This window comes from Ranitomeya variabilis, chromosome 6, assembly GCF_051348905.1.
Source record: "Ranitomeya variabilis isolate aRanVar5 chromosome 6, aRanVar5.hap1, whole genome shotgun sequence".
Lineage (NCBI taxonomy): Eukaryota > Metazoa > Chordata > Amphibia > Anura > Dendrobatidae > Ranitomeya > Ranitomeya variabilis.
The window spans coordinates 569,283,035-569,297,335 of NC_135237.1; the positions used below are offsets into that span (position 1 = coordinate 569,283,035).

The following is a 14,301-nucleotide window of genomic DNA, read 5'->3' on the forward strand; positions in this document are numbered from 1 at the left end:
ACGTATATACACATCAGTTGCAGTATCACCTATATAATGGACATGGAGCGGATGCCGGCCGGGGATTGGTGAGGAGAGCGCTGTTCTCTTACACTGGTCCTGGCCAGCGTCAGACACAGTGAGGCTCGAGCGTCTGTGCACGCAGTGGCGGCCTTTTCAAACTTCTGCACAGGCTCAGGTGCGTGCGCTTTCCTGTTTTACCTCGCTGACAAAGGCCGCAGCTACACGCACAAGCACGAACGAGGGCCGCGCTCATGTGGGCCGCCATGGCCGTGGTCAGCGCGGGCACACAGAGAGTGCGCACGAAGGCCTGTGCAGAGGATTTGAGGGGCCGGCGACCCATTTTGTAGCTCAGAGTGCTCCCGGCCCCGTCGCAGCTGCGACCATGGTACTTACGCCCCTGATAGTTGTATACTATGGGCACAGATACACAATATTATATACACTGGATGATCCATCCTGCACCTGGCCCTGGCCATACATGCACTGTATATATACAGGGCCATGTATACAGCATGTGATGTCCAGTCACCAGGTTCAGGCGTGATCACTCCAGTGCTGGATTCTGCAGACTCTGGTCACTATCAGTATAGGGAGATTTATTGCAGGAGACTGAACTTTCCTGGAGCCGATGACCTGGCACTGACAGGGTGACCCTGAAAGTTCAGACTCCTGCAATAAATCTGTGAGCATCAGCAGAGCGGCCGCTAATATTATAGAGGGACACACACGGCCCTGGACTTATCACCGGGAGGTGAGCAGCAGCGTCCATCTCCTCACCACACACTGATGTGTGAGCCGTCCACCAGCTCCTCTCCTGCAGGTAGATGCAGCCATGTTCCCTCTTCAGGAGGCCGCACACAGGGAGCAGGGGGCAGGTCTGCTCCACTGGGATACAACTGGCCAGGACACAGAGAACAGCGCCGGCCACCAGCAGCCCGAATCGCTGCTAAGTGACCGGCCCGGGGGGCACAGGAAGACTCAGTCAGGAACATGGGGAAGGGGCGTGGCCGAACACAAGGGGGCGTGTGACGGCTGCTTCTGTTGTCTGCGGGGAAGTCGTGTCCCGTGCGGGACAGCGGGGAAAAGCCTTAAAAACGGGACAGTCCCGCACAATGAGGGACGGTTGGGAGCTATGGTTAACATCTCTGCTTGCTGTCAGTAGATGGATTAGCTATAGGCAGTAGATCTGATGTGCACTGCTCCTGCTAACAGCTGAGGGTTTGTCACATTGTATCAGGCTGGCACCTCCAAGCTGCACTGTAACATTGTAACAAACCCTCCCCGGTGACGCAGTACTGAGCCACAATACAAATCCGCATGAGTTTGGCCTCAAATTCTTCCGGTCGCTTATTTTTCTTAATTCATAAAAATGGGCAAAACCCGCAGCGGCTGGCGGTAATCGTCAGCTCCGTGCAGAGACTTCATTCACAGGCAGCAAGCGGAGATCCTAAACCTCGGGAAATCAGAAATGGTGTGGGAATGTTACAGGAGGTTTCCCCTTGTCCTTCAGCAGCCCCCGACCAACCTGACACTGATGATCCGTGTCCACAAATCCAGCAGACTGAAAGGTCATCAGGATCAGATTATTGGGGTCCAGCAGCCCTGGAGGTCGCAGCTGGCTGTCCTGAGGACAGCGCCATCCTCTGTGGACTGGCCGCTCTGGGTACTGCAGCTCTGGGCACATTCACTTCAATAGGAGCTGTTCTGCAGTACTGAGATTGACCACTACACAGTGTGCGGCGCTGTGGTGCTCCGGCTGCCAGATCGTGGGGGGTCGCACCACAACCCGTCTGGTACTGATGACCTGCACTAAGGGTAGGCTATCGATCGCTAAGTAGGGAAGGACCTGAAGAAAATAGCTTAAAGTATAAAAACACCTCCACTCACCTGACGTATCAGCATCTGCTCCAGCGCCGGTGATCTTTGAGGACTTTTTTTTACCTTGCTGCCCACATGACCGCTGCGGACAATCATTGACCTCAGCAGTTCTAAGCCAGTGATTGGCTCAAGTTATCGCAAGGGAAGATGTGTCATTGGTGCAGCAAGGTAAGGACCTCGGAGAGCAGCGGAGCAATAGGACGTGGGATTTTAATTTTCATTTCTTCCATTTTCTCCATTTAGGCCATGGGTGCAGCGATTGCAGTGTTATCCGGGCCCCGGAGCTCAGAGGGGCCCTAACAAGTCCAATGCTGTCAAGGACCCCTGATGATTGGGACCCACATTGATGCTGGACACAGCAGTTCCCACAGCTGCACACTAGATGGCGCCATCACACAGGACTTCCCATTCTTCACTAGTGTTTTTCTTCCCTAAGCCAAGATCCTGCAAATATTTTTTTCTTTTTTTTTTTTTTTTAAATTCCTTTCTGTTCTCTTTCCGGCCATGTGTGATTGCTGTTTCCTCTGGGCGTCCATTGCAGAGGACAGGAGCAGCAAGATAAAGCCTGCGGACTGTGCACCAGTGACCTGTCATCCTGATCCAGCTCTGCACCTGGGAGGGTCTGGGGGGCTTCACTGGCCGGGACAGCCTGCAGCTCCGCACGTCCCACTCCATCACCTGGATACCCAGATGCAGCGGTTCTGCACCCATCCTGCAGGGCTGTCAGGCTGTGGTGCCGGTGACATTGGATCAGGCTCATCAGCAGTGATCCCAGGATTCCGGATCTTCTCCGGCTATTAGTCAGACCTGTCACCAGGAACATCCAGACACTACAGATCCATCAGTACCGCTCTGGGGGCTCATTAACCCATTAGGGCAGTCTGCAGCAGAAGATCGGGGGTCCCTTTAAGATGCTCTTCGTCTGCTCCATCTTTGGACCCCACACATCATGAAAGGACCAGCGGACAGAACAGGAAGGAGGGCTCCAGCTCCGATCTGCACTTGTGGAGGGAGGATCTAGGTGTGGTCTGCTTCCATCCCTCGTCCATTACCCAAGCAGGAGGGAGACCAGCGACGGCGGGACCACCAGTCCAGATCACCCCGGGACCCCTCATATGCACCGGATTTCTTCTGCAGATCTTACCAGCAGTGGATCCCAGAGCTGCTGCGCTCTTGTGATGCGGCTTCCTGCATTCTGTGATCCTCCAGGACTTTGGAAGGTCCCAAGTGACCGGCGGTGAGGACCCTGCACCATGATGTCCGGATGTAGACTGGCCAACATGAACGGCTTCGTGGAGGAGCCAAGAATGGAGAGCGGAGACGTAAACCGGATCATGCGGCATCTGGAGACCGGGACCGTCCTGACCCTGTTCTACCAGAAGAAGTCCCAGCGCCCCGAGAGGAGAACCTTCCAGCTGAGGCTGGACACCCGGCAGGTGATATGGTTCAGGACCCCCGAGAAAGTGGAGGGAGAAGGTCAGTAACCGACACAGGACTATATAGAGATGTAGCAGAGCTGAGCACGTCACAGGGGCACATCAGTAGTGATACCTGCAGTCCTATGTAACACCACAGATAACACAGTGATATCTCTCTGAGTACAGATAATGTAGATGTCACCTGCAGTCCTATGTAACACCACAGATAACACAGTGATATCTCTCTGAGTACAGATAATGTAGTAGGTGTCACCTGCAGTCCTATGTAACACCACAGATAACACAGTGATATCTCTCTGAGTTCAGATAATGTAGTAGGTGTCACCTGCAGTCCTATGTAACACCACAGATAACACAGTGATAACTCTCTGAGCACAGATAATGTAGTAGGTGTCACCTGCAGTCCTATGTAACACCACAGATAACACAGTGATATCTCTCTGAGTTCAGATAATGTAGTAGGTGTCACCTGCAGTCCTATGTAACACCACAGATAACACAGTGATAACTCTCTGAGCACAGATAATGTAGTAGGTGTCACCTGCAGTCCTATGTAACACCACAGATAACACAGTGATATCTCTCTGAGTTCAGATAATGTTGTAGGTGTCACCTGCAGTCCTATGTAACACCACAGATAACACAGTGATAACTCTCTGAGTACAGATAATGTAGTGGATGTCACCTGCAGTCCCACGTAACACCACAGATAACACAGTGATATCTCTCTGAGTACAGATAATGTAGTAGATGTCACCTGCAGTCCTATGTAACACCACAGATAACACAGTGATATCTCTCTGAGTTCAGATAATGTTGTAGGTGTCACCTGCAGTCCCATGTAACACCACAGATAACACAGTGATATCTCTCTGAGTACAGATAATGTTGTAGGTGTCACCTGCAGTCCTATGTAACACCACAGATAACACAGTGATAACTCTCTGAGCACAGATAATGTAGTAGGTGTCACCTGCAGTCCCATGTAACACCACAGATAACACAGTGATATCTCTCTGAGTTCAGATAATGTTGTAGGTGTCACCTGCAGTCCTATGTAACACCACAGATAACACAGTGATAACTCTCTGAGTACAGATAATGTAGTAGATGTCACCTGCAGTCCCATGTAACACCACAGATAACACAGTGATAACTCTCTGAGTACAGATAATGTAGTAGATGTCACCTGCAGTCCTATGTAACACCACAGATAACACAGTGATAACTCTCTGAGTACAGATAATGTAGTAGATGTCACCTGCAGTCCCATGTAACACCACAGATAACACAGTGATAACTCTCTGAGTTCAGATAATGTTGTAGGTGTCACCTGCAGTCCTATGTAACACCACAGATAACACAGTGATAACTCTCTGAGTACAGATAATGTAGTAGATGTCACCTGCAGTCCCATGTAACACCACAGATAACACAGTGATATCTCTCTGAGTACAGATAATGTAGCAGGTGTCACCTGCAGTCCTATGTAAGGCCACAGGTACCACAGCGATGAGGACCCGTGGGCATAGAGGAGGCCCTGGCACTGTGGCCCTGTCTTCTCCATCCTGAGCCTCCTCTCACATATCAGATTAATGACTCAGGGTCCGGAAACCAGCCGGGATTTCTGTTTCCCCCTCGTTCTTATCTCGTCAGTCCCATAGGCGGATGAATCAGTGCAGACCACCAGCTGTACACCGGGGGAGTGGGGGTACAGTCACTGCCTACAGAGGTACCCTAATTACTCACATGACTCCTGGCAGAGTATTGAGAGTCGGCGTTCGCTCATCTGTGTAATAATAATTCTGAGAATTCACTAATACACAGATAAATCCAGAAATATTAGGACGTGGGACAAGTTTTGGCATTTTAGGCATTTACCAAAACCTATTCCAGGTCCGGTTCTGTTATCAGGCTTTACAGTGCCGACTCTCAGCTTTAGTTTGAGGTGATTCACATGGAATTGGAGGACGGGTTACAGTTCTTTACTATGGAGCTGATTCTTTTTAAAGGGTCCAAAAGTAATTAGACAATTATCTCAGAAGCTCTTCAATGGCTGCATGGGCTATTACCTCATCAATCCAGCATCAATTAAGCAGGTAAAAGGTCTGGAGCTGATTCCAGGTGTGACATTTGCATTTGGAAGCTGTTGCTGTGAACCCACAACATGTGGACAAACAAGCTCTCAATACAAGAGAAACAGACCATCATTAGGCTGAAAAAAAGAAAAAATCCATCAGAGAGATAGCAGAAATGCTATGAATGGCCAAAGCAACAGTTTGGTACATTCTGCAAATAAAAAAAGCTCACAAATGAGCTTGGGAACTCAGAAATGCCTGAACCTGAAATATCCCCTGAAGACACCAGTGGTCGATGATCGCAGAATCCTTCCCATAGTGAAGAAAGCTTCTTCACAACGTCCCCCAAGTGAAGACCACTCTCCAGGAAATCAGTATCTCAGCGTCTAAGACGTCTACCATAAAGAGAAGACGTTATGAGAGCAAATACATGGAGTCCACCACAAGATGCAAACCATTCATCAGCCTGAAAAATAGAAAGGACAGATTAGACTTTGCCCCAAAAAATCTAAAGAAGCCGCCCACTCCTGGAAAAGCAAAACTAAGATCAACCTGTACTATAATGATGGGAAGAAGAAAGTCTGGAGAAGGCAGAGTGACGGCGCGGGCATGCATGGCTTCCAATGGCACCGAGTCACTAGTGGTGATTGATGATGTGACCGAAGCCGCGGCCTGAATCCAGTGTGTACAGGGCGATACTCTCTGCTCACATTCACCCAAATGCAGCAAGGATGGACGAGGCTTCAGAGGACACAAGACAACGACCCAAAACATGCTGCAAAATCAATGTGGAATGTTCTGCAATGGCCGAGTCGTAGTGATGTCCATGGCCTCCAGACTTCAGGACATCATTGCCTGCAAAGGATTCACAACAAAGAATTACAAATGAACATTATATGGTAAAGTGAATTTGCCCAATTACTTCTGAGCCTCCGAAGTGAGTGTAGAAAAATGGCTGCAATTCCTCAACATTTCACTGGATAATTTTATTCAGCCCTTTTATTGCACCTGAAAGTCTCTGTCAGCAGGATTGTGCCCAGTAACTACAGACGGTGTCAGGTCGGTGCCGTTATACTGATTACACTGATACCTGTGATCAGGATTGTGCTCAGTGACTACAGTGTCAGGTCGGTGCAGTTATACTGATTACACTGATACCTGTGATCAGGGTTGTGCTCAGTGACTACAGACAGTGTCAGGTCGGTGCCGTTATACTGATTACACTGATACCTGTGATCAGGGTTGTGCTCAGTGACTACAGACGGTGTCAGGTCGGTGCCGTTATACTGATTACACTGATACCTGTGATCAGCATTGTGCTCAGTGACTACAGGCAGTGTCAGGTCGGTGCTGTTATACTGATTACACTGATACCTGTGATCAGGATTGTGCTCAGTGACAACAGTGTCAGGTCGGTGCCGTTATACTGATTACACTGATACCTGTGATCAGGATTGTGTTCAGTGACTACAGACAGTGTCAGGTCGGTGCCGTTATACTGATTACACTGATACCTGTGATCAGGATTGTGCTCAGTGACTACAGACGGTGTCAGGTCGGTGCCATTATACTGATTACACTGATACCTGTGATCAGGATTGTGCTCAGTGACTACAGACAGTGTCAGGTCGGTGCTGTTATACTGATTACACTGATACCTGTGATCAGGATTGTGCTCAGTGACTACAGACAGTGTCAGGTCGGTGCTGTTATACTGATTACACTGATACCTGTGATCAGGATTGTGCTCAGTGACTACAGACAGTGTCAGGTTGGTGCTGTTATACTGATTACACTGATACCTGTGATCAGGATTGTGCTCAGTGACTACAGACAGTGTCAGGTCAGTGCCGTTATACTGATTACACTGATACCTGTGATCAGGATTGTGCTCAGTGACTACAGACAGTGTCAGGTCGGTGCTGTTATACTGATTACACTGATACCTGTGATCAGGATTGTGCTCAGTGACTACAGACAGTGTCAGGTCGGTGCCATTATACTGATTACACTAATACCTGTGATCAGGATTGTGCCCAGTGACTACAGACAGTGTCAGGTCGGTGCCGTTATACTGATTACACTAATACCTGTGATCAGCATTGTGCTCAGTGACTACAGACAGTGTCAGGTCGGTGCCGTTATACTGATTACACTGATACCTGTGATCAGGATTGTGCTCAGTGACTACAGACAGTGTCAGGTCAGCGCCGTTATACTGATTACACTGATACCTGTGATCAGGATTGTGCTCAGTGACTACAGACAGTGTCAGGTCTGTGCCATTATACTGATTACACTGATACCTGTGATCAGGATTGTGCTCAGTGACTACAGACAGTGTCAGGTCAGTGCCGTTATACTGATTACACTGATACCTGTGATCAGGATTGTGCTCAGTGACTACAGACAGTGTCAGGTCGGTGCCGTTATACTGATTACACTGATACCTGTGATCAGGATTGTGCTCAGTGACTACAGACAGTGTCAGGTCGGTGCCGTTATACTGATTACACTGATACCTGTGATCAGGATTGTGCTCAGTGACTACAGTGTCAGGTCGGTGCCGTTATACTGATTACACTGATACCTGTGATCAGGATTGTGCTCAGTGACTACAGACAGTGTCAGGTCGGTGCCGTTATACTGATTACACTGATACCTGTGATCAGGATTGTGCTCAGTGACTACAGACAGTGTCAGGTCGGTGCCGTTATACTGATTATACTGATTCCTGTGATCAGGATTGTGCTCAGTGACTACAGACAGTGTCAGGTTGGTGCTGTTATACTGATTACACTGATACCTGTGATCAGGATTGTGCTCAGTGACTACAGACAGTGTCAGGTTGGTGCCGTTATACTGATTACACTGATACCTGTGATCGGGATTGTGCTCAGTGACTACAGACAGTGTCAGGTCGGTGCCGTTATACTGATTACACTGATACCTGTGATCAGGATTGTGCTCAGTGACTACAGACAGTGTCAGGTCGGTGCCGTTATACTGATTACACTGATACCTGTGATCAGGATTGTGCTCAGTGACTACAGACAGTGTCAGGTCGGTGCCATTATACTGATTACACTGATACCTGTGATCAGGATTGTGCTCAGTGACTACAGACAGTGTCAGGTCAGTGCCGTTATACTGATTCATGTGATCAGGATTGTGCTCAGTGACTACAGACAGTGTCAGGTCGGTGCTGTTATACTGATTACACTGATACCTGTGATCAGGATTGTGCTCAGTGACTACAGACAGTGTCAGGTCAGTGCCGTTATACTGATTCCTGTGATCAGGATTGTGCTCAGTGACTACAGACAGTGTCAGGTCGGTGCCGTTATACTGATTACACTGATACCTGTGATCAGGATTGTGCTCAGTGACTACAGACAGTGTCAGGTCGGTGCTGTTATACTGATTACACTGATACCTGTGATCAGGATTGTGCTCAGTGACTACAGACAGTGTCAGGTCAGTGCCGTTATACTGATTCCTGTGATCAGGATTGTGCTCAGTGACTACAGACAGTGTCAGGTCGGTGCCGTTATACTGATTACACTGATACCTGTGATCAGGATTGTGCTCAGTGACTACAGACAGTGTCAGGTCGGTGCCGTTATACTGATTACACTGATACCTGTGATCAGGATTGTGCTCAGTGACTACAGACAGTGTCAGGTCGGTGCCGTTATACTGATTATACTGATTCCTGTGATCAGGATTGTGCTCAGTGACTACAGACAGTGTCAGGTCGGTGCTGTTATACTGATTACACTGATACCTGTGATCAGGATTGTGCTTAGTAACTACAGACAGTGTCAGGTTGGTGCCGTTATACTGATTACACTCATACCTGTGATCAGGATTGTGCTCAGTGACTACAGACAGTGTCAGGTCGGTGCCGTTATACTGATTACACTGATACCTGTGATCAGGATTGTGCTCAGTGACTACAGACAGTGTCAGGTCGGTGCCGTTATACTGATTATACTGATTCCTGTGATCAGGATTGTGCTCAGTGACTACAGACAGTGTCAGGTCGGTGCTGTTATACTGATTACACTGATACCTGTGATCAGGATTGTGCTTAGTAACTACAGACAGTGTCAGGTTGGTGCCGTTATACTGATTACACTCATACCTGTGATCAGGATTGTGCTCAGTGACTACAGACAGTGTCAGGTCGGTGCCGTTATACTGATTACACTGATACCTGTGATCAGGATTGTGCTCAGTGACTACAGACAGTGTCAGGTCGGTGCCGTTATACTGATTACACTGATACCTGTGATCAGGATTGTGCTCAGTCACTACAGACAGTGTCAGGTCGGTGCCGTTATACTGATTATACTGATTCCTGTGATCAGGATTGTGCTCAGTGACTAGAGACAGTGTCAGGTTGGTGCTGTTATACTGATTACACTGATACCTGTGATCAGGATTGTGCTCAGTGACTACAGACAGTGTCAGGTCGGTGCCGTTATACTGATTATACTGATTCCTGTGATCAGGATTGTGCTCAGTGACTACAGACAGTGTCAGGTTGGTGCTGTTATACTGATTACACTGATACCTGTGATCAGGATTGTGCTCAGTGACTACAGACAGTGTCAGGTCGGTGTCGTTATACTGATTACACTGATACCTGTGATCACGATTGTGTTCAGTGACTACAGACAGTGTCAGGTCGGTGCCGTTATACTGATTACACTGATACCTGTGACCAGGATTGCGCTCAGTGACTACAGACAGTGTCAGGTCGGTGCCGTTATACTGATTACACTGATACCTGTGATCAGGATTGTGTTCAGTGACTACAGACAGTGTCAGGTCGGTGCCGTTATACTGATTACACTGATACCTGTGACCAGGATTGTGCTCAGTGACTACAGACAGTGTCAGGTCGGTGCCGTTATACTGATTACACTAATACCTGTGATCAGGATTGTGCTCAGTGACTACAGACAGTGTCAGGTCGGTGCCGTTATACTGATTACACTGATACCTGTGATCAGGATTGTGCTCAGTGACTACAGACAGTGTCAGGTCAGTGCCGTTATACTGATTACACTGATACCTGTGATCAGGATTGTGCTCAGTGACTACAGACCGTGTCAGGTCGGCGCTGTTATACTGATTACACTGATACCTGTGATCAGGATTGTGCTCAGTGACTACAGACAGTGTCAGGTCGGTGCAGTTATACTGATTACACTGATACCTGTGATCAGCATTGTGCTCAGTGACTACAGACAGCGTCAGGTCGGCGCTGTTATACTGATTACACTGATACCTGTGATCAGGATTGTGCTCAGTGACTACAGTGTCAGGTCGGTGCCGTTATACTGATTACACTGATACCTGTGATCAGGATTGTGCTCAGTGACTACAGACTGTCAGGTCGGTGCCGTTATACTGATTACATTGATACCTGTGATCAGGATTGTGCTCAGTGACTACAGACAGTGTCAGGTCGGTGCCGTTATACTGATTACACTGATACCTGTGATCAGGATTGTGCTCAGTGACTACAGACAGTGTCAGGTCGGTGCTGTTATACTGATTACACTGATACCTGTGATCAGGATTGTGCTCAGTGACTACAGACAGTGTCAGGTCGGTGCCGTTATACTGATTACACTGATACCTGTGATCACGATTGTGTTCAGTGACTACAGACAGTGTCAGGTCGGTGCCGTTATACTGATTACACTGATACCTGTGACCAGGATTGCGCTCAGTGACTACAGACAGTGTCAGGTCGGTGCCGTTATACTGATTACACTGATACCTGTGATCAGGATTGTGTTCAGTGACTACAGACAGTGTCAGGTCGGTGCTGTTATACTGATTACACTGATACCTGTGATCAGGATTGTGCTCAGTGACTACAGACGGTGTCAGGTCGGTGCCGTTATACTGATTACACTGATACCTGTGATCAGCATTGTGCTCAGTGACTACAGGCAGTGTCAGGTCGGTGCTGTTATACTGATTACACTGATACCTGTGATCAGGGTTGTGCTCAGTGACTACAGACAGTGTCAGGTCGGTGCCGTTATACTGATTACACTGATACCTGTGATCAGGATTGTGTTCAGTGACTACAGACAGTGTCAGGTCGGTGCCGTTATACTGATTACACTGATACCTGTGATCAGGATTGTGCTCAGTGACTACAGACAGTGTCAGGTCGGTGCTGTTATACTGATTACACTGATACCTGTGATCAGGATTGTGCTCAGTGACTACAGACAGTGTCAGGTCGGTGCCGTTATACTGATTACACTGATACCTGTGATCAGGATTGTGCTCAGTGACTACAGACAGTGTCAGGTCGGTGCCGTTATACTGATTACACTGATACCTGGGGATGAAATCCGTCTTGTGGCTGTTGTGGAATCTTTATTTTCAGTTTTGAGTTAATGATATGTTTGTGCTCCGCGGCGGCCTGTGGGGGGCTCCATGTGGTGGTCTGCTTAGGTTCTCACCAGCTTGGCTTCTGACAGGTCACTGATCACCAGTGGCGACGGGCGCCATTTTCAAATGGATTTATTTTATTTTTTTTAAGTATCAGGATAACCTCAACCAGATTAAGGGTAAGTTCACAAAGGACATTTTTGCTGCGTATTTTTATGCTAATTTTCAGCTGCTATTTACAATACCAGCAAAGCCTATGAGATTTCAGAAATCTCATGCACGCACATTGGTTTTTTGTTTGATCAGTATTTTGTGCTTTGCTGCGCTTTTTGGACATAGAGCATGTCACTTCTTTCAGCGTTTTTGTTGCTTTTTTTCACTCATTGACTTGAATGGGTGTTGAAAGGAACGCAGCAAAAATGCAGGTATTATTATTTGCTGCGTTTTTGCTGCTGAAAATCCAAGGACATTAGCCTGGACAAAGAGAAAAAAAAACGCACCAAATACGCAACAGAAACGCACTTAAACCTGCGTTTTTGACACAGATTCTTTCCTGCTAAGATGATCAGGTTTTGCTGCAGAAAAACAAAAGCTGCAAAAACGCCCTGTGTGAACTTACCATAATTATAAAATCAGTACACATGCGACTATGCTGCAGCGCAGGAGCCACGGCCACCGCGTGCTGCAGAAGGTTTTTTTTTCAGTATGTATACAGTGGAGGAAATAAGTATTTGATCCCTTGCTGATTTTGTAAGTTTGCCCATTGACAAAGACATGAACAGTCTATAATTTTAAGGGTAGGTTAATTTTAACAATGAGAGATAGAATATAAAAATAAAATCCAGAAAGTCACATTGTGTAAATTGTATACATTTATTTGCATTTTGCAGTGAGAAATAAGTATTTGATCCCTCTGGCAAACAAGACTTAGACTTAATACTTGGTGGTAAAACGCTTGTTGGCAAGCACAGCAGTCAGATGTTTCTTGTAGTTGATGATGAGGTTTGCGCACATGTCAGGAGGAATTTTGGTCCTCTCCTCTTTGCAGATCATCTCTAAATCATTAAGATTTTGAGGCTGTCACTTGGCAACTCGGAGCTTTAACTCCCTCCATAAGTTTTCTATGGGATTAAGGTCTGGAGACTGGCTAGGCCACTCCATGACCTTAATGTGCTTCTTTTTGAGCCACTCCAATGTTGCCTTGGCTGTATGTTTTGGGTAATTGTCTTGCTGGAAGATCCAGCCACGACCCATTTTTAATGTCCTGGCGGAGGGAAGGAGGTTGTCACTCAGGATTTTACGGTACATGGCTCCATTGATGCGGTGAAGTAGTCCTGTGCCCTTAGCAGAGAAACAACCCCAAAACATAATGTTTCCACCCCCATGCTTGACAGTGGGGATGGTGTTTTTTGTGTCATAGGCAGCATTTCTCTTCCTCCAAATACGGCAAGTTTAGTTAATGCCAAATACCTCAATTTTTGCCCCATCTGACCACAGCACCTTCTCCCAATCACTCACAGAATCATCCAGGTGTTAATTGGGAAACTTCAGACGGGGCTGCACATGTGCCTTCTTGAGCGGGGGACCCTTGCTGGCACTGCAGGATTTTAAACTTTACGGCGTAATGTGTTACCAATGGTTTTCTTGGTGACTGTGGTCCCAGCTGTCTTGAGATCATTAACAAGTTCCCCCTCGTGTAGTTTTAGGCTGATCCCTCACCTTCCTCATGATCAAGGATACCCCACGAGGTGAGATTTTGTATGGTGCCCCAGATTGATGTCGACTGACAGTCATTTTGTATTTCTTCCATTTTCTTACTATTGCACCAACAGTTGTCCTCTTCTCACCCAGCGTCTTACTTATGGTTTTGTAGCCCATTCCAGCTTTGTGCAGGTCTATGATCTTGTCCCTGACATCCTTATAAAGCTCTTTGGTCTTGCCCATGTTGTAGAGGTTAGAGTCTGACTGATTAATTGAGTCTGTGGACAGGAGTCTTTTATAAAGGTGACTATGTAAGACTGCTGTCTTTAATGCAGGTAACGAGTTGATTAGGAGCACCCAACTGGTCTGTAGGAGCCAGAACTCTTAATGGTTGGTAGGGGATCAAATACATATTTCTCACTGCAAAATGCAAATAAACTTATATAATTTATACAATGTGATTTTCTGGATTTTATTTTTTATATTCTATCTCTCAATGTTAAAATTAACCTACCCTTAAAATTATAGACTGTTCATGTCTTTGTTAGTAGGCAAATGTACAAAATCAGCAAGGGATCATATACTTATTTCCCCCACTGTATATGACATTCATTATGTAAACTAGGGGACAGGTCAATGAGAGATCAGTGACGTGACAGGACCCATACACATGAATACCTAATCAGAGCACCACATGAAGCCGCACACAGCCCTGCCCCGGAGCACGAGCATTAACTCAATAACTCAAAGCTGAAAATAAAGTTTCCACAAGAACC

At 47.1% G+C, this 14,301-nt stretch overlaps 1 protein-coding gene across 1 annotated transcript in view; it reads left to right on the plus strand.

Annotated features, from left to right (window-relative positions):
* Positions 1-2,358: 2,358 nt before the first annotated feature.
* Positions 2,359-14,301, plus strand: part of LOC143783104 (1-phosphatidylinositol 4,5-bisphosphate phosphodiesterase gamma-1-like) — a 141,948-nt gene continuing 130,005 nt past the window's right edge. The window contains exon 1 of the mRNA XM_077271364.1: positions 2,359-3,357. Coding sequence (XP_077127479.1) covers positions 3,135-3,357 — 223 coding nt within the window. The 5' untranslated portion in view covers positions 2,359-3,134. The remainder of the gene's footprint in view (positions 3,358-14,301) is intronic.